Here is a 26899-nt window from a genome sequence, read left to right on the forward strand (position 1 = left end):
GGGCAGAGACCCTGATCTGACCAAGCAGGTACTAGGCGAGCCTATAGTATCTCCTTGATCTGACCACCACAGCTCCACTTTTCCTGCAAACCTTTGTCCCAATTAATCCAGGAAAAAGAAAAGGCACAAGGCAAGCGAAGTGTACTCAGCTATCACGCGTGTGTCAATTAAATATAAATCCCCGAACTATCCAGAAACTCGTACAGCTTCCAGATCGATAGGTATACCTAATGTGTGGTACATACTGATTGCATATCACACCCCCGGTGTCAACGGTCGAGCGGAGCACGGCAATAGGACATCGTTACACTCTCTGTTGACAACATCTGACGCATCCCGGGTGCAGCTAAGTAGAACCTCGCAGTTGGAACTCGTTAGTTTTAATGTGCCGTCAGATTTGGTCTATCGACAGTATACGACTTGAGATTTTGAACGACTTGAGCGGATTTGACCACAAAAATGTCGATGAAATCAGACAGAGTGTTGCAGGAAATTGGCAAAAATTGGCCCTACTTGGTCATTATCCTCGTACCCATAGTATTCTGTCCCGTCGCGATAGTCTTTAACAATGCGGTAAGTTCAGAAAGTTGTGTTTATCGACGTAACCAATTACCTTTAACGATTTTTCGTTTGTTTGTTTGTTTGTTTGTTTTTGTTTGTTTTGGGGGTTTTGGGTCCATGTTTCTTTTCAGGTACTAACGTGCGTTTCTTTAACTGTCTAGGATAGTATGTCTGTCGTGCATGTGTATATATGACTGACGTGTTAGATTCGACGACATATATTGGCATTTAATCATCTGCCTACACTGTAACTGACTTTATCACGTAGTAACGGGTGCACGACACGAGTTCAACACCTACGAATCAAACAGCCCACGAGTCATAAAGCCCATGAGTTCGACATTTAAGGCCCACGAGTAAACTGACACATTAAGCCCCATGTTGTAATGTCGAACTCGTGGGCTGTTGGTACCTAGTGTCAAACGTACGGGTTGTGTGATTCATGGGCTGTATGACTCATGGACCCTTTTTTTTCAATGTCGAATTCGTGGGTTGTATGACTCGTGGGTTTCGGTCTCGTGGGGTGATCCCGTACTAACTCTGTGGCAAATTGCCATATCTCGTTGTTCAAAGATTAGTAGTCCGTATATCGATAAGTCATTATTTTTATGTTTAAAAGAAACTAGATTTTATCCCATTGAGCCACAGTGCTCCTCGATGATGTTATAGTATCGTTGTATTTCTAGATTCCAGTGCCCACAAACCTTGTTGTCTCCACAATGATGACTTCAGATGTCGCAATAAAATCTTTAGCATTGCATGAAGTCTGTTGTTGAGGGATGGAATACTGTTGTTGCTGCTGCTTCTACAACTTTTATTGTATCACAACTGCCATGACTAGGGTCTATAGACCGACTGTAGTTTAAGGCAGTTGAGGTACCGGAAGTTGTAATGCTGCAATTACTTCTGCTGCTATAGAAGTAAGATCCTACTACGCCCTAAAATAGGAACCTAACCATGCTAAATGGGATGACATGATGCCCTTTACTTTGCCTCCCAATTTGTCACTTACGCATCTATTCTTTTTTGTACGAGAGGAAAAGAATGTAAAAACGTGCTCCAAATATTTTCATGAAAAAAATATTGTTTCAGAAAGAGAGAGAAAAAGGAGAGAGGGGGGAAAATGGGTTTTATTTCGAGACTAGAATTGGACTCACAAATATATGGCAACATTACTGCTTTTATTATCAATATTGAATAGTCGAAAGAGGAAAGTGAGGAGGATTACGTTTCGTTATGAGATGAGAGTATCTGCACTCTGCAGCATTCTGAGTATACCTTACGTCACATCTTAAAGTGGCGACTTAATCTCGCTGTATGTTCGGAATCACCAAACCATGATCATTTTTCAGGCGTTTTACATTTGAGGAAGAGCACATATAAGATTTTTCTTTTCTTTAACTTTCCATCTAATGCCAGATTCTTCCCCGAGTTCAAGTATTACAGTGTATTAATCTTTGTAGCCTGACTTCAAGAGTCACTCCTGAAAACTGAGTGAGCTCGAAGATTCGGAGAGCTCATGGATCATCTATTTTCATTATTATCCTAGTATATCCCTACTGGAAAGAACACAGTGTGACTATATGAAAACGCTCGAATTTAACAGTGTGCAGATGATTTCAGATTGTGGTTTGGTTTTCACAGAGTGTTCACATGGTAATGTTCTGTGCAACGGCGTAAATCCGTACTGAGGAGTGGGAGGGATGATTGGCGATAGTCACCATCACCACGATTACAAGCCCATAACCGGACCGGCGCAGCCCGGGGGGGGGGGGGGGGGGGGAAGCTTGCCCCCCCCCCCCCACACACACACACACACACGTTACAGGGATCAAATGTGCCCACTCTTTTCCATGCAAAGTGGAGGAAAGTGACAGCAAAAATATGACGACTTTTTGTCTTGTTTTTGTTTGTTTTGTTTTCCTGTCAGCCGACTTTCAAAAACGTAGCGCAGCCCTGAATAATACCCAAATAAATTCAATAAAATGCTAATAAGGATATCCATTTCTTGAATAACGTAGTAGATATTTTCCTGTAGCTATTAATAAATTGTATTCTTCAATTTTCTTGATTTAAGTCAGTAAATCAATCATCACAGGGGGCATCGTTCCGTTTTAATGATGGGGGTTAGGGAGGGACTTTGAGTTTGAATATCTGTGCGAGGGAGCGGAGCGGCCTAGCGGGGCGAGGGTGTGGGAGGGGTATCCCCCTCCCACAGTGAGAACTTTTGCATATTGATGTTGTAAATGGTGCAATTTGATTCATTTTTTTTCAGCGATCTGGTGCACACTTTGGTGAAAATTGGGATTTTTTCCTATAAAAAACAAGTAAGAAAAATAAATATTCATAGATAATTGAATGACTACATCGTGGTATTTCAGCTCTTGCTCCGCCTGTGCGACATCACTGTGAAGGCCTAAATAGTGGGGCCTATCAGCGGCGTAGCCAGGATTTGATCTTAGGGGGAGCGATTAGATGCGAAGGAGCGATGCGAGCGAGGGGGGAGGGTGTGGGGGGGGGTTTCCCCTCCACAGTGAGAACTTTTGCATATTGATGTTGTAAATGGTGCAATTTGATTCATTTTTTTTTTTTGCGTGTTCTATCGACTTGAAACAGTCCAACATGTTTAAGGTAGCAGTACATTTATGTAGATTATTATTGAACAATTTTGCCTATAAAATGGAGAGAAACTTCTTGTCTTAATTCTTACACTGAAGATCATGAACGCGATCATGAATTTTGACATTGTACAGTCCAAAAGCGGCCGTTTGTATATATCCAAGCTAATTTTTTTTTTCGCTTTGGAAATGAAGGGGGCGCACCGGGCGCATTTGCTGGCAATTTAATACTGGCAGCAACATCAGGAGAATGACATAACGATTAAATGCGAGCGAGCGAAGCGAGCGAGCTTGAAAATTTTGAAATTTACAGTCCCAAAACTGCCGTTTGTAGCTACATTTTTTCCCTTTGAAAATTAAGGGGGGGGGGGGGGGAGACACCGGGCGCAAATGCTGGCAATTACCCGGCAGCAACATCAGGAGAATAGCATAGTGATAATATAATGCGAGCGAGCGAAGCAAGCGAGCGAGCTTGAAAATTTTGACATTGTACAGTCCCAAAACGGCAGTTTGTAGCTATATTTTTTCGCTTAGGAAATTAAGGGGGGTGGGGGCGCACCGGGCGCAACTGCTGACAATTACTGGCAGCAACATCAGGAGAATGACCTAACGATTAAATGCGAGCGAGCTTGAAAATTTTGACATTTCACAGTCCAAAAACTGCCGTTTGTAGCTATATCTTTTTCGCTTTGAAAAATAAGGGGGGCGCACCGAGCGCAACTGCTGGTAATTACCCGGCAGCAACATCAGGAGAAAGGCATGACGATTAAAGGCAGAAGCGAAGCGAGCGAACTTGAAAATGTTGACATTTTACAATCCAAAAACTGCCGTTTGTATCTGTACTTATTTCGCTTAGGAAATTAAGGGGGTGGGGGCGCACCGGGCGCAACTGCTGGCAATTACCCGGCAGCAACATCAGGAGAATGGCATGACGATTCAATGCGAGCGAGCGAAGCGAGCGAGCTTGAAAATTTTGACATTTTACAGTCCAAAAACTGCCGTTTGGTTAATAGGTTTAACCATTAATCTAAAGCAATGTTCATTAGATTAAAGGCGGTACTTGCATATATGGCAAAATATGGGAATCGACACCCGTTCCTTTTGTTTGTTTTTTTTTTTCTGGAGGCAAACGAATTATATACTAACTGAGCAAATATGAGCCAATATGGAGAGGGTAAATGCGTTGCAATTCTACGACTGAAACTCGTACAAGGCTGTTAACGAACTCGTTTGTTATCTAGATCTTTGGGTAACTCATGCGGAGCTCGACGTGAGTCGTATCGCGCTCGGCATGGTGCACTCGTTCACGCCTACGTCCATGGCCCTACAGACTGTGTTGCGTCAAGGAGGTGGGAAGAGCACCTCCCTGGTTGAATGCAGCTGGTTGTCATCTGGTAGTGTGGCTACGATAGTAGTTCAACATCCGAAGCATGCATTACGGTCGATATTGCTTTACAGCATTCAGTGGCGTATCTAGGGAAAACGGCGCCCGGGGCAAGCGAGAAAATTGCGCCCTTAATTTCTGAAAAAGTGTTCAACCCCAACCCCATCCCGGTAGGGACTTTAAACAAAGTCCACATGATATGCTTTTTCAAGCACTTAAAAGGGGTCATTTGAGGGTGATTTAAATGAATGAATTTTGATAAATTTTGGCTAGCGAGCGCAGCGAGCGAGCCGAAAATTTTTGTATTTCAGCTTACAAAAATGGAATTCTTGTCATTTTTTGCTTATTAAATCTTACAATTCTAATCAAGATATAGTGACGGCCTTATAGATAACGATTTATACCAACAAGCTGAGGACTTTAAAAATACCCTAAATTAGTACGCGCGAGTGAGCCGAATTTGTATAGGCCTATTTCCGCATTATCATCACGTTTTGTTCTTATCTGTTTGTTTTTTTTCTTTGATAAATTTTGGCGAGCGAGCGCAGCGAGCGAGCCGAAAATTTTCGTATTTCAGCTTACAAAACATGGAACTCTTGTCATTTTTTGCTTATTACATCTTACAATTTTAATCAAGATATAGTGACGGCCTTATAGATAACGATTTACACCAACAAACTGAGGACTTGGAAAAAATGCTCTAAATCAGTACGAGTGAGTGAGCCGAATTTGTATATTTCCGCGTCATCATTACGTTTTGTTCTTATCTTGTTTGATTTGGTTTTTTTTTGCGCCCCCCCCCCCCCGTATGTTCGAAACCGTTGGCGCCTTCTTTTAAACCAATTGGCGATCGCTTCAGAACGAAAGAAATTGCAGTCGCTGCTCCGTGAAACATTTTGCCTGCTAAATATAAAATGACATGTGTGAACACAATAGACATTGTCATTTTGTCCGCGTCATCATCACGTTTTGTTCTTACCTTCTTTTTTATATAAATTTTGGCGAGCGAGCGCAGCGAGCGAGCCGAAAATTTTTGTATTTCAGTTTACAGAACATGGAATTCTTGTGTGAACGCAATGAAAATTGTCATTTTGTCCGCGTCATCATCATTGTTTTGTTTTTTATCTTCTTTGATTTGGTTTTCTGCCCCCCTCCCCCCCCCCCCCCACCATTCCCCCCCCCCCTTTCCGGGCGAGTTTCTTCTTCTGTTATTTTTTAATTTTTTTTTTCTTCTTCTTCGTTGTTGTTGTTTTTTTTTTTGCGCCCCCAAGGAGTGGCGCCCGGGCACGTGCCCCCCTTGCCCCCCTTGCCCCCCCCCCCCCCCCCTAGATACGCCACTTCATGCATTGGTGTGCGAGAGAAGTACACGAGCGCTGCTAGCACTGTTCAGCAGTATATGCTCTCGTCACGAGGCAGGCGTGCGAACGTCATGGCTCATGCATTACAGTATGTAGCCTATTAGGTGGGGATGCAGCTGGTCTGATGCGACGAGACTACGAACAGTGGATGCGCGCGAATACACCGCCTATGATCCAGTTGTTTGTCGTTGTTTTCTCATTTTTTTTTTAATCGGTGGCAGTCTTCTTATACGAAAAAAACAACAAAAAACTGCCACCGATCGTGGCGCCTAGCGGACGCGGTAGATGCGTCCACTGTTCGTAGTCTCGCCGCATCAGATGTATCGCTTGGCAAAGACAATTATCTCGCTGCATCATACGTTTAGCGTAACAGCAACTTACAAAAACAATAATTGCATTCTCCGCCTAGATTATAGGCTATGCAATAATCCATCATGCTGAAATCAATATCACCACATTTCTTTTTTTTTTTTTTGTTCCTACATCTTTTTCTTGGGAGAATTTCAGGGGGGGATATTTGTACAGGCCATCCCCCCCCTCCTTCAAAAGTGGGGGGGATATATCCCCCCCCCCCCCATCCCCCCGGGATTTACGCCCATGGTTCTGTGTCACACTGCTAAAACCCTCGAATTTAACAATGTGAAGAGATTTCACACTGTGTTCACAATGCGTTCACACTGTATTTCTCACACTGTGGGGCACTATGGTCTTTCCAGCAGGGACATGTTTACCAGTTGTCAGTGTTTGAATGCACGAAAAAAGTAATGTCGATGTTTGTACACATTTATACCTGAAGTATAAAGGCATGTAATACCGATGCAGTTGATCATATAATGGGGGCAATGTAATCTACAGTAAGTTTCCATACGATTAAGTAGTATCAACATGACACATCAATATGTGACCTTCAAATGTGTACTTTGAAATTTGGAGAGACATAAATTAAATGTCTGTATAAAGAATAAGAGAAAATGCTGAGACGAGAAAAGCTAATTGTGGTTTATGGTTACTTTACAGTTGTTTTAGTGATCAAAGAGTCATCTGCCCTGGGGCAGTGAATATTGCACAGCTTCTTTCATAGCCACATAGATTGACAAAATATAACAATTTTTTAATTCTTTGCAAACAGTATACGGAATCATTGTTATACAAACATGGAGTATTAACTTAAGTCATATACTGCACTACAATTTTATTCGTGCAATCTTTAGGACTTGCTATACAAGACATTATTCATGAGTGACCAATGTAATGTATTGCCATGGATAGCTGGAAAACTTCACAATTGTCTACCACCTCGTCATTTTCAGCAATTGTTTTCCTTTAACGTTAAGACTATGACATCTCTCCCTCTCTTGCATATTCTCTCTTGTAAATAATAGCAAGAAGTTAGGCGTAGAGCTTTATTAATACTCCTCGGTAGAACAGTAGTAGTAGTAGTAGTAGTAGTAGTAGTAGTAGTAGTAATAGTAGTAGTAGTAGTAGTAGTAGTAGTAGTAGTAGTAGTAGTAGTAGTAATAGTAGTAGTATATAGTAGGAGTTGTAGTTTAGAAGTAGTAGTTCTGTCGGAGTAGTATGATTAGTAGTAGCAGCAGCAGTATAGTAATAGTATACACAGCAAGAGTAGTAGCAGAGGTAGTAGAAGAAGTAGTAGTATCAGTCGTAGTTGTAGTAGTATTAGTAGTACAATCTATATTACAATGTTCCTTTCTTGCCGTCCCTTTCATCTTTTTTAATGAATTCCGAGACACATACCTTTTTAATGGTGCACATTTATGATTTTGTGCTATTGCATCGACTTTTTAATCAAGAGGCTCGCAATATGATGCCCCTTTCCTTTCTGCTAATCTTCGTACTTTACCTCACATCTTAAATGGAGAGAGTTGATCTCTATTAATACGTTCGGAATCACCAAACCCTGATTAATCTTTATCAAAAGTTTTACACTTGAGGAAGAGCGTATAGGTTTTTTTTCTCTCTCTCTCTCTAACTCTCCATCTCAGTGGAACGCCAGAACTCTCCCTGAGTTCAAGTAGTTCATATAAATCGTTGTAACTTGATTTGAGAGTCACTCCTGAAAACAGATTGAGTTCGAAGACTCGGAAATATCATAGATGATATGAATAATAATAATAATAATATTAATAATAATAATACAGGATATTTATAATGCGCCAATTCCACATAACTAATGTGCTCAAGGCACAGTAGAAAAAGTGAGTATTACACAAACATGCACATGAAAATGAATGCCACAATGTTGATGATAGAGAAAAAAAATCATAACATACAATTCTACTGAAAAACGGTTACAAACAATGAGTCTTGAGGGCAACTTTAAAGGAGTCGACATTCGAAATGTAACGGATAGCTTGAGGCAACTGATTCCACAGGTAAGGTCCAGCATGTGCAAATGACCGATCCCCCCATGATTTCTTCGTTTTTGGAACAACAAGCAAAATTTAGAGAAAGAGTATTGTCGATGCTATATTATGCTTGAAGTTCAATCATGTAATCTAGAGCAAGTTTCCCAGCAGTATCAACATGACACATAAAAATGTGACCCTCAATATTGTGTACTTTGAAATTTGAGATACATAAAATGTGTAGATAAAGAATAAGAGAGAAATTAGACAAGGACAAACATGTTCCTGGCTGCTTTACGGTTATTTTCAAATTGTCATCGCAGCCCTGCAGCAGAATTTTACAGCTTTTTCATATAGACACAATGTATACACAATATAAAAATGTTTGAATTCTTTGCAAACAGTATGAAGTGGTTTTTATACAAATATAAATACACTACAATTTCCACTTGTGCAATCTCATGAGTGAGCAACGTAATATGCTAATTGGCATCGTAGAATAGATAACTTTACAATATCATTGTCTATACCACCTCATTCAAGATATTGTTTTCCTTTAAGGTTATAGTAGTAGTATGGTATGGTATGGTTTATCAAATGAAATGTTCTCGCAGCCAAAAGGCTGAATTGCAAGATTAATTTTGTTCACACAATACACAGTTGATTAAAAAGGAAAGTATTTACAATGTTCAAATCATTCATCACTATTTAAAAAATAATAGTTAACATCATTTACAACATTTACAACATAGTAGTAGTAGTAGTGTAGCAGTAGAAATAGTAGTAGTAGTAGTAGTAGTAGTAGTAGTAGTAGCAGTAGTAGTAGTAGTAATAGTAATAATAGTAGTATCAGCAGTAGCAGTAGTAGTAGTAGTAGTAGTAGTAATAGTAATAATAGTATAGTATGTATTGTTTGAAGGTTTGCATGGTGAAGTAAATGAGGGAGAAAGATTTGCGGTGACACTATAGTAGTAATATAGTATAGTAATAGTAATAGTAATAGTATTAGTATTAGTAATAGTAGTAGCAGTAGTAGTAGTAGTAGCAGTAATAGTATAGTAGTAGTAGTAGTTGTAGTAGTAGTAGTTGTAGTAGTAGTAGCAGTAGCAATAGTAAGTAGTCGTCGTCGTCGTGTGTAGCAAAAGTTATATTACAATATTCCTTCCTTGCCGTTCTCTTTATTTCCTTATGATAAGAATGCATTTCGAGACGCATGCCTCCTTTTAATCGACACATATTTATGATTTTGTGCTATTGGATCATCTCTTATGGTTCTGTATTAACAAGCTCCCAATGTAATGGCTCACTTTCCTCTCTGCTGATCTTCTTCTAGCAGCAACCATAAAACATAGTCTTGCTTAGAATTTTTCCCTTGCAGTTTACACCATATCCATTTCAATGTCTGTCCATATACTAGTACTATACTTGAATATAATACATTCAATTATACGAAAGCAAGTTGTAATGCTGAGAGAGTAGTATATGTGTAATGAAAATTATGTATGATATGAACAGAAAGAAAGATGTAAAGTTATAAATTAAGATTGTATTGCTTACTTGTGTATTTATCCAAATCACAGTTGATATCATTATGATAATTGTATTCATGTTCTGTTGAAAATTACGTGATTGAAAGTTCCTTTTGATGTTATGTACTCGTGTAAACGTTATGTATATTACTTTGTATTACTTTATATGGAAATAAAATGATTTGAATTGAATTGAATTGAAAGATTATAACTGTGTCACTGTAGAACGCAGAATGTAATAATGTTTCGCCGCAATGTCCTGCTATAGTCGTGGGATATGCTGTTAGCGCTATCAAAGCCATTTTCTCAATTTCACTGGCAATCCATTACATTTTATTCCTGTTCGTGTATTCTAAATACTCTCGGAACTTTCCCTGTTCCAATAAAAGTTTTATTCTGGCTTTGTCTTAACCCTCTTCATGACACATACTACCTGCTCATACGTTTCTGTGTAAAAGTTGTGCACATTCGATTCATTGACACAGAAAAGGTTAATCTACTGTCCGCTCTGTGAAAATAATGTTTACTTTGCTTTGTGGTACCATGCACACTATCTCACCAGTCCCTCATACGACTTTTTTTTTTCTCCCTCTCTCTTACAACGTTCATATTATGCTAATTACTATACACATTGATTACTGATCTTTCATTGCAAACATTGCTGCCGTTCGTGTGTTTGTGCGTAAAACAAAGATTCTGCAAAAGAGTTGGGAATGATTTAACAAAAAGATGCAGGTGCTGTATGTCTTTGAGATTAAGATGCCTTCACTGGAACTTTGATGTCTGAGCCTAAGTCCACTCTCCCTGTCTTTTTTTTTTTCTGCCTAACAAGGAGACTCAACACGGCCCGCCTTGTTTGCTACTTGAAACCATAATAAACAGATTAAGAATTTGAATAAAGGAGCTTGCTTTAAAGGGACTGTACAGTACTGGTTAAGGTGGGATTCATGTTTTGAACATTCCAAAGTAAGATAATGAGAAACCTCTTATGAAATATGAAAGAGCATGTAATTTTAAGAAGGATTCAACGTTTATTTGGTGAAAATTGGTTTTCAAATGGATGAGATATCAAAAAGAGTGATGATGATAAAAAGCGACAGGTCACGCCTTTTATTAGGATCTCTTTGTTTCACCTTATTTTTGGATATCTCAGCCATTTCAAAACCAATTTTCATCAAATAAACTTTTGATATCCCTTAGAATTGCATGCTCTTTGACATCTCATAGAGTGGTTTCTGAATGTCTCGCAAAACGTTAATCCTCACCTCAACCAAAGAGCGGCAAGCCAGTACTACTGCAACATCTCCATGAGCTCTTGTGTCTTTGCTGGGAAAAAGGCCACGTACCCCAAGATATGCGTGATGCCAGTATCATCACTGTCTACAAGAACAGGGGAGACCGCAGTGACTGCAACAACTATAGAGGCATCTCTCTCCTAAGTGTTGTGGGAAAAGTCTTCGCACGTGTAGTTCTGGCACGCCTGCAGAGTCTTGCCTCCCGGGTGTATCCAGAGTCACAGTGCGGCTTCAGGGCAGGCCGATCTACAGTAGACATGATCTTCTCACTACGCCAGCTGCAGGAGAAGTGCCGTGAGCAGCAAAAGCCGCTGTACATTGCCTTCATAGACCTGACGAAAGCCTTTGACCTGGTCAGCCGAAGTGGACTCTTTAGTCTCCTGCAGAGGATTGGATGCCCCCCGAGACTGCTCCAAATTATCATTTCCTTTCACGAGAACATGCAAAGTAGAGTCTGCTACAACGGGAGAACTTCTGATGCCTTCCCTGTGAACAGCGGTGTGAAGCAAGGCTGTGTCCTCGCACCGACACTTTTCGGAATCTTCTTCTCCATGCTCCTTCAGTACGCCTTTGTTGACTGCACAGAGGGAATCTACATCCGTACCAGAGCGGATGGGAAGCTATTCAACATCGCCCGACTGCATGCCAGAACCAAAGTTAGAGAGGTTCTTATCCAAGAAATGCTGTTCGCTGACGACGCTGCTCTGGTATCGCACACAGAAGCGGGATTGCAGAGGCTTGTTGATTGTCTGTCCCATGCCTGTAACGAATTTGGACTAACCATCAGCCTGAAAAAGACTAAGATCTTGACCCAAGGCACTGACTCTCCTCCAGACATCTCCATTAATGTCACACATCTGGAAGAAGTGGACTCTTTCACCTACCTTGGTTCAGCAATCTCCAGTTCCCTCTCCCTTGACAATGAGATAAGCAATAGGATAGGGAAAGCTACTGCAGTCATGGCCAAACTGAACAGGCGCGTATGGAACAACAGTCAGCTGACCAAGAACACCAAGCTCTGCGTTTACCAAGCCTGCGTCCTCAGCACCCTGCTATACGGCTCTGAGTCCTGGGCAACATATGCTAGCCAGGAGAAGAGGCTCAACACCTTTCACCTCCGTTGCCTCAGACGACTCCTGCACATAAAATGGCAGGATAGGGTGACAAATGCAGAGGTCCTCCAGCGTGCCGGCATTCCCAGCATGTTTTCACTCCTCAGCCAGAGACGCCTGAAGTGGTTGGGTCATGTGCGTCGAATGGAACCAGGTCGCATCCCGAAGGACATGCTGTATGGAGAGCTAAGCAAGGGGTCTCGTCCCATGAGAAGGCCGCATCTCCGCTTCAAAGATGTGTGCAAACGTGACATGAAGACGATGGACATCAACACCAACACATGGGAAGGTGTAGCTGAGGATCGTCCGCTATGGAGAGGCACCGTCAGGGAGGGCGTTCAGAGAGCTGAAGCTGTAAGGCATGTACAGCAGACCGACAGGAGAGCTAAGAGAAAGGCACGGGCAGTCTTAGTATTGGCCCCAACAGACTTCATCTGCTGCAAGTGCTCTAAGGATTGCCATTCAAGAGTGGGGCTTTACAGCCACTCAAGGCAGTGCAAACTTCTTGCCTAGCTAGTGCTACGCCATCGTTTCTCGAGACGAATGGATGCCAACCAAACCTCAACCAGAACTGTACACACCTTTTAACAGAGAGAGAGAGAGAGAGAGAGAGAGAGATAAAGTGTGTGTGTGTGTGTGTGTATGTGTGTGCGTGTGTGCGCGCGTGTGTGTGTGTGTGTGTGTGTGTGTGTTTGTGTGCGCGCGTGTGTTTGTGTGCGCGCGTGTGTTTGTGTGCGCGCGTGTGTGTGCAAGTGTGCAGTTGTAGATATAAGTGTTCTCTTTGGGAGAGAAAGTTAACAACAATGCGATCACTTTTACTTGTACTGCTTCATTTTATCATTGATTGTAGTTATTATTATCATTATTTCTTTGATTGGTTCAAGAATCAAATATTGCGATTATCTTACAAAGACGTGAATTCTATAACTTGTATCGTTTTACGTTTAACGATGCTTCACGCCAAGGTGACTCAGTATTTCGGCCCATGATTTCAGCCAAAAACATATAGTTGCCAGAAAGGCTACAAATTCATCTTCCATAGCCATTTAGAATTTGCTAGCAATATATCGCAAGAATCTACCAAGAAATAATTATGTCTGGCTGACGCGATTTGCCAGGACAATGAGTTGTTTTGGAGTCCTATATTTTGCACATTAAAAGTGAGAAGCAATTTCGATTGTAAACAAGACTTATTCCAGAAGAGTCCTCCCCGTTCAGCACTGTCGGGAGGGAGAAAGTCACGTGACCATCGATCGTGCCCTGGCAATCGTATTTTCCATCAAGCTGCATGCGAGACACTTATATACTGCGCGAAAGATCGGTGGATAGAATCTGTGGCCTGATTTGTTGGTTATCTATAATCGATTGACAAAAAATAACATAGAAGCCACGATCGGCTATGCTCTGAGACTGTAGTACCTAATTCCGGCAAACCTGAGCTATAATTAAATTCCCAATGAGGCTCTCAGCCAAGTCAAGCCATACGTATGCTGACGGTCTCCTGCTTCCTTATATTGAATCAAACGTACTGCCTTTTCTGTATTACATGCAACTAGAATTAATGTTTTACAAATATTTTTGTTGTTATGCATGTAGCATAAACTGCACTTTGTCTGCTCCTTTGTCATTTGGTTATATGTTTTGTTTAAATTTGTCACATCCAAGCAATTCATTTTTTTTTCCATTTAATTCATTTATTACAAATATCCTGTACATATGCAATGTATATAATTTCTTTGTTTATTTGATGAAAGTGAAAATAAATTTGAATCTTGAATCTTGAATCTTGAATTTTGATTTGATTTGAGAAGCAAAATACATACGAACAAGGAACGAACGAACGAACGAACGAACCCTTTTGGCTAGTGTTTCGCATTTTCGTTGTTACCCAGTTGAAATCGTGTAATTACAACATTTTTTCGCACAGCTTTCATACAAATGTCTACATTTTAGAGCATCGATCGACAGTTCTGCTCTCATGCTTTTAGTTTCAACTGAGCGCTGCCCGATTAACAAATTGTGCAGATGTCTTTTTATTTCTCTTCCTAAATGTAATTTGTCGTGACAGCTACTCTTTGCATGCTTGGGAATAAAGTGGGTCGCAATCAGTTCAAACTGTATATCGAACGCAATCTTTAGTGGATCAGGAACATTGTAATAGGAAAAGCCTTCATATAGGTCTTTTTAACGAATAATGCTTACATACCATGTTTCTGAACGGATATCCGGTGCCTGGTGCTGCAAGTTCAAAAAGTTACATGTAATGAGACAGCTTGACAGTGCAACCACACTAAAGAATAAAGCTTCAAATTTGCACTCTATTTGTCTCTATAGCAGCACCCTGGGGTGCACAATTGCATCTTTTATCATGCAAGTAGAAAATTAAATCTCTTAATATTTATATTCGTACCTATACAAAGATGCAGATATATCCATCAGAGTGTAAGTTTAATCTTAATACGAGTAGGCCTAAAACCTTGGTACTCGTGGTCCGAATTTTCAATTCACAATGTATTAATGTTTATGGTGCAGGTTTGAACCCTTGATTAGCACAAAAATGTGGGTGCAAATTTGCACCCCTGCAGGTTCAAATAGTGTGTACCTACCACATTGCTCGTTTTGATGATTACTCTGTTCTATCGTCGTCTTTACCTCCCCACCCCCATTCATTTCGCCAGGGGCTTGCACTGAAATTCATACAATGTCTTAATTGAGTTTAGCCAAAGGACTTATACGTAAAACAAATTACTATGCAGTATGTCCACAAAAATCGGATTCTTGCATTGATACAGTGGCGTATCTAGAGAAAACGGCGCCCGGGGCAAGCGCGAAAATTGCGCCCCTAATTTCTGAAAAAGTGTTCCACCCCAACCCCATCCCGGTAGGGACTTTAAACAAAGTCCACATGATATGCTTTTTCAAGCACTTAAAAGGGATCTTTTGAGATTGATTTAAATGTAATGATTGTTGATAAATCTTGGCGAGCGAGCCGAAAATTTTTGTATTTCAGCTTACAAAACATGGAATTCTTGTCATTTTTTGCTTATCAAATCTTACAATTCTAATAAAGATATAGTGACGGCCTTATAGATAACGATTTATACCAACAAACTGAGGACTTAGAAAAAAATACTCTAAATTAGTACGCGCGAGTGAGCCGAAATTTGTATATTTCCGCGGCATCATCACGATTTGTGCTTATCTCTCTCTTTTTTTTCTTTTTTTTTTTGATAAATTTTGACGAGCGAGCGCAGCGAGCGAGCCGAAAATTTTGTATTTCAGCTAACAAAACATGGAATTCTTGTCATTTTTTGCTTAATAAATCTTAAAATTCTAATAAAGATATAGTGACGACGATAACGATTTATACCAACAAAATGAGGACTTTAAAAAATACTCTAAATTAGTAGGCGAGAGTAAGCTGAAATTTGTATATTTCCGCGTCATCATCAAGTTTTGTTCTTATCCCTTTTTTGGGGGGATAAATTTCGGCGAGCGAGCGCAGCGAGCGAGCCGAAAAATTTTGTATTTCAGCTTACATAACATGGAATTCTTGTCATTTTTTGCTTATTAAAACTTACAATTCTAATCAAGATATGGTGACGACATTATATAGATAACGATTTATACCAACAAACTGAGGACTTGAAAAAATACTCTAAATTAGTACAAGCGAGTGAGCCAAAATTTGTGTATATTTCCGCGTCAACATTACTTATGTTCTTATCTTGTTTGATTTAGGGTCTTTTTGCGCCCCCCCCCCCCGTTTGTTCGAAACGGTTGGCGCCTCCTTTTGATCCAATGGGCGATCGCTTCAGAACAAAAGAAATTGCAGCCGCTGCTCTGTGAAACATTTTGCCTGCTAAATATAAAATGACATGTGTGAACACAAGAGACATTGTTATTTTCTCCGCGTCATAATCACGTTTTGTTCTTACCTTCTTTTTGATATAAATTTTGGCGAGCGAGCGCAGCGAGGGAGCCGAAAATTTTTGTAGTTCAGCTTACAGAACATGGAATTCTTGTGTGAACACAGATAATAAACATTGTCATTTTGTCCGCGTCATCATCATGTTTTGTTTTTATCTTGTTTGATTTGGTGATCTGTCCCCCCCCCCTACCATTCTCCCTCCCCCCCCCCCCCTCTTCCGGGCGAGTTTTTTTTCTTGTTCTTGTTCTTTTCTTTCTTTTTTTTTTCTTTTTTTCTTCTTCTTCGTTTTTTTTTTTCTTTTTTCTTCTTCGTTTTTTTTTTTTCGTTTTTTTGCGCCCCCGAGGAGTGGCGCCCGGGGCACGTGCCCCCCTTGCCCCCCCCCCCCAGATACGCCACTGTTAACACCCAATATGATTAAACCGTCTAAATGCTACTTCAGGTTCTTAAAATATAACACCTTAGCTCTATTTTGCAGAAAACCCCATTCAGTTTGGTTAAGCGGTCACAGAGAAATGTGGATTGCTGTAAAGCATGTCATGAATCTGATTCTTCCAAGTTTAGCACTTGGACGCTTTTAGAACTGCATATTAATGTGTAAACACAATAGTCAGAACTTGGAGGGAAGGAATTCCTGACATGCTCTACGAAAATCCTCTTTGACCACTGAAGCAAATTGAATGGGGATTTCTGTAAGATGTGGGCAATGAGTGTTTGGATTGATTCACTATTTTTAAAGTTATCGTTGCAGAAGGTACCGTTGTATTTCTTTTCTTCTTCTTTTTTTTTTGGGGGGGGGGGGGCATACGGTATACTGTCAATAATGATACAACGAAATAGAACGAAGATCCGTGTGCAAGCCAGAGTGATGCCTGTTAGGCATTAATGATGAAATTACTCATTCAATTTCGCATGTTGTGAGCATGGATGATATCAGTGTTTCGCAGGAATTTTAACCATATCTGTTAATCTAACTTTTCTCTATCTTTTAAATTCCGCTTGGAAATAGAGTCAAACTTTGTGCATATATGCAATAGAGATTGCATGTCAAGAGCAGGTAAAACTGAGAGAGACAAAATGAAGTGTTTACTACGAGTTATGGTCTTCTTTATCCAGGGTATAGCGTCTTCAGTGTTACCACTGGCTCTGCCAGGGCCCTATCAATAGCTGCTGTCATTATTATTACCCTGGCGTTGCCAATTATTCATTCATCTGTTTATACGGGTCTAGGGCAATTACCCCCTGGACAATTACCCACGACCCTTCCCCTGGCCCTAATCCTAATCCTAATCTTAATACTGAACCTAATCCTAACCCTAACCCGAACTCCTAACCCTAACCATAATCTTTCCTCTAATCTTACCACTTACCAGTATCTAACCGTGGGGTAATTGCCCTGATACGGTTTATACACCTCGGTCAAGGGGGACATGGTTGGTAAAGATATATTGTCGAAGGACGTGTATAGGCAATTAACGGGATTCGAACATGGGACCTGCTATTGAAAGTCAGGAGTCTTTTCCACTATATACATGAAGGGAGGTGCACGTCCCTGATCAATATGCCACAGCGCTAGCCGGGTAGCCTGCTGAAATAGTGTACTGATAGGCCCGAAGGAATTAAAGGAGACCTCCAGAGTTTTTTTTTTTTTATTATTTTTTTTAAGACTTTTGCATTTGAACATCTATGAAATGCTTATACCTGTACTGGATACAGAGTTCCAGAGTTTATAGTGATTGATATTTTTTTTTTTTTAATTCATAACAAAATATTTCTAATCACAGTGTAAAAGGATGATGCCATTATAGATTCATATAATCATATATGATCGAAGGCTCAAGGAAGCAGAACAAAAGAAAAAGGCATGCATGAATTCCACACAGGTGAACTTCTTGCAAAAGTCTATCATAATGGAATTTCATTGCTACATTTCTGGAATATGTGAGTCTCATATGATAATGTCATCATCCTTGTTCAGTGTGTTATATTTTGGGTTTTGAAGAGTATCAGTTTCAATCTCATATACATGGCGCTATCGATTTATGCAATATACTTTAAGCGAATTGTTGTATTTGGTATTGTCTGGAATGCCACTTTAATGTCTTTTCATCCTGCAGATTGGTTACACAGCCTACTCAATCCTCATCATGGCGGCCTACTGGATGACGGAGTGTATCCCGCTGGCCGCTACCTCCCTCCTCCCCATCTTCCTCTTTCCTGTCTTTGGTGTCATGGAGTCGAAGGACGTGTGCAGCAAGTACCTGACCGACACCAACACCGTCTTCATCGGCGGGCTCATGGTGGCCGCGGCGGTTGAGCACTGGAACCTGCACAAACGCATCGCCCTTCGAGTGCTCATGCTGGTTGGAGCGAAGCCGAGATGGTACACCCATATCACCTTAACAATCATGTTCTTTGCCATCTAAGAGAAATGTCACTTTAGAATTACTGCAGTCCGCAAGTCAGTGTCCATTCATTTCATGAGGGACACACAAAATTCATAATTGTTTCCCTAATTATATTACTAAGTGCGAGGTACTTATTTAGATCATATTCAGTAAAATACAATTGAATCCATTTCCAAATATTAATCACCGAAAAAGTAGAAGCAATTCCAAAGCGTTTTAAGGGCATCTCTTTCCCCAAATCTCCGTGGCGTACCGTGGGTCAAGACATGGGGGGGGGGGGGGCACCTCGTGGAAAAGTAATTTTGAGGGGTGCGTTCGTGTGTATTTTTTTTTTCAATTGGAAATTAAAGGGGGAGGCGCACCGGGCGCAACTGCTGGCAATTACTGGCAGCAACATCAGGAGAATGGAATAACGATTAAATGCGAGCGAGCTTGAACATTTTGACATTTTACAGTCCAAAAATTGCCGTTTGTAGCTATATTTTTCCGCTTTGGAAATTAAGGGGGGGGGCGCCTGGTGCGCCGTGCGCCCCCTCCCCCTGGATCCGCCACTGGTAGTCAAGAGTGTCGGTTTATGTTCATGATTGGGGGATGTATGACCAGCGAGGGGGCGTCGAAGTGACCAAGCGGGGAAAGATGTCCAAAATCTGCACTTTAGAGCATCCTCTAATTGTTTGTGTTTGTGTGTGTGTGTGTTTTATATACATGGAAAAGTTAGGAAATAGCCCATCAGGTCAAGTTTTATTATTGGCAATGCAAGGCATTTTAATATAGACTAGTATGTTAAGCAACACTGCAAAATCAATGATGTAGCTTTAATTAAAAAAAAAAACGAAGCGTAAGATACAAAGGTGTACATTCTACATCACATCGCGCAACATTGCATCGACTCTTTTTGCCGTTCGGATGTTCTAAGTACACTGGGCACATCCTGCTATGTATTCAGAATGCCAACCAGGAATCACGCTAAATCACAATCTTTTGTCGGCTCCGGACTTTTTAAACAATGATTCACACTATACCTCTTTAATTATGGTTAAAAGAAATCTTAGAAAAATATCTTATTTCTTGATCACCCTTTCATGTCGATTTCAAAAGCAGTTTACTAACCCTTGATTTTTTTTTTTTGTGAAATTGGGATTGGGCATTTTCTGTTTCAATGTTATTTTCTATGTTATTACTGGAAATTAAATGGTGGTGATTGTCATCTTATTTTTTTTTTTTCAGTTATCATTCTCATGATAACCGTCTTTCTCCCATAAAGGCGTTTATTTTCTGTAAAAAAAAAAAAATATGTGTGTTTGTTTCTGTTGGAGATGGAAAACGGAATGAATGAAAACAAATGATAGATTAGAGTATCATTCTTACCCTCACTCGCAAAATTCATTTCATTCTATTTCACGTTGTTTCATTTCCGACAAAAGTATAGAGTATGAATATCTTTTGTCGTCATCTTGCAAGATCGGTATTACCATTGTAAAAAAAAAAAAAAAATGCTTTGTCAGTCTGCTGGTGTCATCGTCATCATTATTGTCATTCTTTGTCTCTATAGGTTGATGTTCGGCTTTATGATTACCACTGCCTTCCTGTCGATGTGGATGTCGAACACGGCGACGACGGCGATGATGATCCCCATCGCTCAGGCCGTTCTCGACGAACTTCAAGACGCGCCCGTTGTCGCTAGTGATCATAAAGATGAAGACGCGATGCGAGATGGAGTGGTAAAAATGGAATTCTTAGCTCCGCTTAATATAAGACATGTTCTGCTTGAAATATCCACTAAAAAGTAAAAAGAGGCCAATTCACACCATAATGCATTGAAATTGATGTATAAATACCCGAAGTTCAGCAATACCAGGGAGGTGGAAGAGCTCTTCCATCTCCCTGGTAATACCTTACACGAATCGATTTTTGTTGTTGTTGCCATGAAATGGTTTCACATCACATAAAAAAAAACTAGATATATCGCTACGGCGACTGGTGTATGCCTCCGCCACAATGCATGGTTCTCCCAATAGGTCTATAGTACAATGTCTTGACAATGTGTGATGACAGTTTCACACAATTGGCAAAATTTTGAGGTTTCAGGTTTGACACAAATGTGCTGAATGTTCACTTTCCTAGAACTAGGTTCAATTGGATGAATGATTAAAATGTTCAGAGTGCAGGTATTTGGGGAACTGATGATTTTTACTTGACTTTTGACCCTTTTATAAGTTTATGCATTGAGTAATTTTCAAGGTATTGAGAAAAAGTATAATTTCAGTATCAAATGGGAAAATAGCATTATCTAAACCTGGCCTTTGACCTTTGACCTCACAGTTCCAAAGAGAATCACTGTTAGGTTGAACATGCATAAATATGTAAGTTTCATGATGATACCTTGAGTTACTTTCAAGATATGGAGGAAAAAGTGCAATTTAGCACTTTCACTTGACCTTTTGACCTTTGACCTTTTGGCAAGAAACTTCCCCCAAAATATATTGGGTAATACATGCCATACATCAAGTTAAAAAAAAAAAAACACCTTCAGGCATATTGCATTTTAAGGAAAGTAGTGATATCTTGAGGAGTTGACCTTGACCTTTGACCCCCTGACCTTTGACCCATGACCCCCAACTTCCCTAGATAATCACTGCCCATCGGTACAAGCATATATACTAAGTTCCATGAAGATACCTTGAACCATTTGCGAGATATGGAGAAAAACATGAATTTCAATTTTTTTCACAAAATAACCTGTGACCTTTGACTTTGACCCTGTGACCCTAAAATCCACACAAAGTATTATCCCCCAAGGATATACCCTCATACCAAGTTTGATGTAAAACCACCACACGGTTCTTGAGATATCGACAAAAACAAAACGGGACGGACGGACGGACGGTCGGACGACCCGAAAACATAATGCCTCCGGCCACTTCGTAGCGGAGGCATAAAAAGAAAATGCAGAATGGAGAACATACATGGAGGGGTGCATAGTCAGGGGCAAAAAAAATAGCAACACCTCTCCTCCCGCCCATGTGGCTATTTGGGTTTTATATTTGTTTTCTTTTGTTCTGTTTTTTTTTTATTCTATTTTTTGTTGTGACGGCCACTCGCTCCTCTCATCATTCTCTTTACTTCATGTGAGAATATTTAATGCGCACGGAAAATTAATGATATAACCTGTTTTCATGGCATTATTATAGGAAATGAAAGTAAGCGCGCATAAATGTGTCATGTACATGTTTCAACTTCCTTTCATGCAAACAAAATTAGGTGAAATTCAGTCCCTTTTTACAATCCGCTGCTCCTAATTTCAATCTTTTCACACCTTACTCTTTGTGCTTTGGTCGTTCATTCGCGTAAGAAAAGGTACTCGTATACAGAGCAAAGTGCTATAATTATATTAAATTTTCATAAATCTAAGCTCTTTGTGCCTTTCAAATTCAATGTCATTTCAAGTGGCATAATGATTTGATGTTTTATCACACTATTCTGACGATAGATTGTTTATGTTTTATTTCTCTGACAATATTAGTAATGATCATAATTTCTATACAGTGCATTACAGGAATGCACACTCGGAGTGACCGCGCTGTCACTCCTCTTGTCAGTTGTTGAATTTTCAATTAAGACGATAACATTATTCACAGACGCGTTGCGTTAGTTACGCCGGTTTGACCCTAATTTTGACCATGTGACTTGTTATTCTATATTCATTGAAACTTCATACATATTTCAAGCTTGTGCATGCATCAAGATGATTCATGATGGCATTACTTGCTGTGACAGGAACCCAGAAAAACGGAGGATAGCGAAATAAAACTGATGGACATTCTACACCGATGACGTTGGATGATAGGTAAGAAAAAATACGATACACATTAAGAAATACGGGTTCAAATTTGAACCCCAATATTTTCGCTATACAACACCCTATTGGGTGCAACTGGGCACCCCAATAAGAAATTTGCACCATTAGAGGTGCAATACGCTGAATTTTGAACCTGCACGGGGTGCGAATTTGCACCCTCAGTTTTGTGCTAAACAAGGTGCAAACATGCACCATAAACATTAATACAGGTGAATTGAAAATTTGGACCACGAGTACCAAGGTTTTACTCATAAGATCAAACTTACACTCTGATGGATATGTCTGCATCTTTGTAGGTACGAATATAAATATTAAGAGATTTAATTTTCTACTTGCATGATAAAAGGTGCAATTGTGCACCCCAGGTGCTGCTATAGAGACAAGGGTAGGGTGCAAATTTGAACCTTTATTTTTTTAGTGTGAACAGTTCTATACATACAGAGCGCAAAATATGACATACATGTGGGCAAAATAATGAAGAACGGTCAGATTTTATTACGTCTTGCCCTTGGAGGCTTACAGTAATTCCACCTTGGTAGCCATCCTCGAAATTAAGAATATCTTCCCTTAGATGACAGAAAAATTTTGCTTAGAATTTATTGATGTTTCCTGTAGTGACATCAGGGCTTCTCTTCATTGTCTTCAAAATCTTTAAAGGGTCAATCAGTACAACTATAAGTTAGTCTGATAAGAAAGAGTAAAATATTCATATCCACTGTACAAGAACTGTTTTGCAGAAATCAGCAAAACTTAAAATGTCATAATTTCTTTTATTTTTTATTAGATTTCACGCAATATTTTACTGTCGATCTCGTAAGATTTTACTTATTTCTATCGGGCCGAGTTATATTTGTACTTAATTTCCCCTTTAATGAAGATTTTATCCAATAGTTAAACTTTGAGTCTTTATTATACTTGGATGAGCGCAACACCTCAGATCGTTAACAAACAATGACATGCGATTTGAAGATCGATGATGTCCTATCAAATCCATAAAAGTTGATGGAAAGAGGGAAAGCTCATTACTGTAGACACAATTTTTTCAATTTAAATATAAGTATGATGATAAGATTTATCACAGAGGTTATAAGAGCGTTCTAAGCTTTAAAATGGTCACTACACTTGTATAACATCGTCGAATAAGCGGAACGCGCGATAACATTTGTTACTGCATTTACATCTAAATAACATTGCAAAGATTGCCTTGGTGTCAAACCCCGTGCTCTAAATCATTCTTCAATTCAAATGAATTTCATTTCAGAATATCACATATTACAATCTGACAAATGTAATGACTCAACGAAGCTTGTTAGGTGCTCAGCTAGATTCTGTCGAAAAAAAAGTGAAAGCTAGGCACATCATTAATGTATACTTCTGTGACGCATACATTTTTCTTACATAGTTAAAGAGATATACAGTTATTTATCAGAAATTTTAGATGTCTTAAACAGAGTACAGACATTCATATACGCAACAATATTATCGTTGCAAAGTTATATTTTCTTGAAAAATTGTCTCTCACTATTCCACACCACCAAAGCAAATCCCCAGTTCATCTCACGCGTTTCAATCCCCGTGAAGCCGGGCGTGATGGATGATGACTTGTCCATGGTGATCGCACCACCACACCCCGATCCTGAGGCCGACGATTCGGATCGGAGCAAGTCCAAGAACGGCTATCGTCTGCTCTGCAAGGCCATCACACTGTGCATCCTTATGCCGCCAATATCGGGGGCACGGCCACCCTTACCGGGACTGGACCCAACCTGGTTATTAGCACCCAAATTGATCGGTAGGTCTTGACAAACTTCGCTCGTATATCAAGGAGGTATATCACACCTCCTTGCTCATTTTCCAATGTCTCTAAGTTTGAGTGTACCTTTACCTTGGCTTAAAGCGCGTGAATGTTGCACAGCCCAACAGAAACATGCCTGACCTACAGTGGCGTATCTAGGGAAAACGGCGCCCGGGGCAAGCACGAAAATTGCGCCCCTAATTCTGAAAAAGTGTTCAACCCCAACCCCATCCCGGTAGGGACTTTAAACAAAGTCCACATGATATGCTTTTTCAAGCACTTAAAAGGGTCCTTTTTGAGGGTGATTTAAATGTTATGAATTTTGATAAATTTTGACGAGCGAGCGCAGCGAGCGAGCCGAAAAATTTTGTATTTCAGCTTACAAAACATGGAATTCTTGTCATTTTTGCTTATCAAATCTTACAATTTTAATCAAGATATAGTGACGGCTTTATAGATAACGATTTATACCAACAAACTGAGGACTTTTAATACTCTAAATTAGTCCGCGCGAGTGAGCCGAAATTTGTATATTTCCGCGTCATCATCACGTTTTGTTCTTATCTCTCTTTTTTTTTTTTGGGGGGGGGGGGTAAATTTTGGCGGGCGAGCGCAGCGAGCGAGCCGAAGATTTTTTATATTTCAGCATATACAAAACATGGAATTCTTGTCATTTTTTTGTTAAATCTTACTATTCTAATCAAGATACAGTGACGACCTTATAGATAACGATTTATACCAACAAACTGAGTACTTGAAAAAACTTTAAATTAGTACGAGCGAGTGAGCCGAAATTTGTATATTTCCGCGTCACTATCACGTTTTGTTCTTAATTTTTTGATTTTTGATTTTTTTTTATTCGCTGCTCCGTGTAACATTTTTCCTGCTAAATATAAAATGACGTGTGAACAAAATAGACATTGTCATTTTGTCCGCGTCATCACCACGTTTTGTTCTTACTTTCTTTTTTTATATAATTTTATATAAATTTTGGCGAGCGAGCGCAGCAAGCGAGCCGAAAATGTTTGTATTTCAGCGTACAGATCATGGAATTCTTGTGTGAACTCAATAAACACTGTCATTTTGTCCGCGTCATCATCATGTTTTGTTTTTATCTTGTTTGATTTGGTTTCTGCCCCCCCCCCTCCTTCCGGACGAGTTTTTTTTTTCTTCTTCTTCTTCTTCTTTTCATTTTTCGTTTCTTCTTCTTCTTCTCCGTTATTTTCTTTTTTTTCTTCTTTTTTTTTCGTTTTTTTGCGCCCCCAAGGAGTGGCGCCCAGGGCACGTGCCCCCCTGTCCCCCCCCCCCCTAGATACGCCACTGCTGACCTAGCAAGGATTGCTGTAATGTTGGGCCGATAATACCAATGGCAATCGTTATAACAGCGCAGTAATAGACAGAAATGTATACATACATCATTCAGATTGATGATGTTTGCGTCGAGTTTTTTTTTTTTCTGCTTGAGGACAAACTGTTCTTCATGGACGAAAGTAGGCACTGATAGGTGGTAAGAGTATTAGCCATGATAATTACTATGGGCATACATGTCGAGTGGGATTCAGACCCACACCCCTGATTGCCGGACAGGGGTCATCTCCACTAGGCCATCGAGCTTCCGTCCGGTAGCCCAGGGAGGTGGGAACTGCATATTATTATTATTTTTTTTTTTTTTATAAATGCAAAAAAAAAATTGCGTCTGGTTGTTTTCATTTCCTACAGATTAACCAATTGCCCTTCATCGACGTAGATAAACATATTGCCCGTCACGAGTTCAACGCCCAATAATTATGCAGCTCACGAGTCATACATCCCACGAGTCATTCAGACCATGACTTCGATACGTAGCAACAATTAGGCCCACGAGACCGACAAAATAAGCACCCTATTGTAATGTCGAACTCGTGGGTTGTTTTAAAGGGATAGTACAGTATTGGTGGAGAGAGAATTGGGCTTTTAATCTTTTTACGAGATACCAAGAAAACACTTATGATATAGTACAGAACATACCATTTTAAGAGGAATTCAAAGTTTATTTGTTGAAAATCGGGTTTGGAATGACTGAAACATCCAAAAACAAAGTAGAACAAAGCGATCGTAACAAAGTGTGGGTCCACACTTTGTTAGAATCGCTCTTTTTTATTTGGATATCTCAGCCATTTCAAAACCAATTTTCACCAAATAAACGTTGAATTCCTCTTAGAATTACATGTTCTTTCACATTTTATAAGAGGTTTCTCATTATCTCACCAAAAAATGTTAGAAACCTGAAATTAGGTCTCAACCAAAACTGTACAATCCCTTTAACCTAGTGTCGGACTCATGGGCTGTAGACTATAGTGGGCTGTATGACTATAAATGGCCTTTTTAATGTCGAACTTGTGGCTGTATGACTCGTGGATGCAGGTCGGTCTCGTGGGATGACCCAAATAACACTGATTAATCAGTCTCTGAGTAACAGCCATCACAATAAATAAAAATCATGGTCATACGATGTACTCGGATGGGATCAAAACCAACGACCTTCTGAGATCGATACAGTGCTTGCATTCGTGAAGGGCAATTTGGCAACCAGTTGAAAAAATATCAGCAGCTTTATCCACATTGTCGATTAACATAACGCTTGCATATCATCCAATACAACAATACAAGAGAAACTGGGAGAACTAGATTTGTGTGCATGACGTAC

The 26899-nt window shown here is 39.9% G+C and overlaps 1 protein-coding gene across 1 annotated transcript in view; it reads left to right on the forward strand.

Moving 5' to 3' along the window:
• Positions 1 to 492: 492 nt before the first annotated feature.
• LOC140235013 (Na(+)/citrate cotransporter-like) overlaps positions 493 to 26899 on the forward strand; it is a 41961-nt gene continuing 15554 nt past the window's right edge. The window contains 5 exon segments of the mRNA XM_072315052.1: positions 493 to 573; positions 18269 to 18534; positions 20112 to 20280; positions 24000 to 24126; positions 24129 to 24210. Coding sequence (XP_072171153.1) covers positions 18299 to 18534; positions 20112 to 20280; positions 24000 to 24126; positions 24129 to 24210 — 614 coding nt within the window. The 5' untranslated portion in view covers positions 493 to 573; positions 18269 to 18298.

The sequence above is a fragment of the Diadema setosum genome, chromosome 11, assembly GCF_964275005.1.
Source record: "Diadema setosum chromosome 11, eeDiaSeto1, whole genome shotgun sequence".
In the NCBI taxonomy this organism is placed as follows: Eukaryota; Metazoa; Echinodermata; class Echinoidea; order Diadematoida; family Diadematidae; genus Diadema; species Diadema setosum.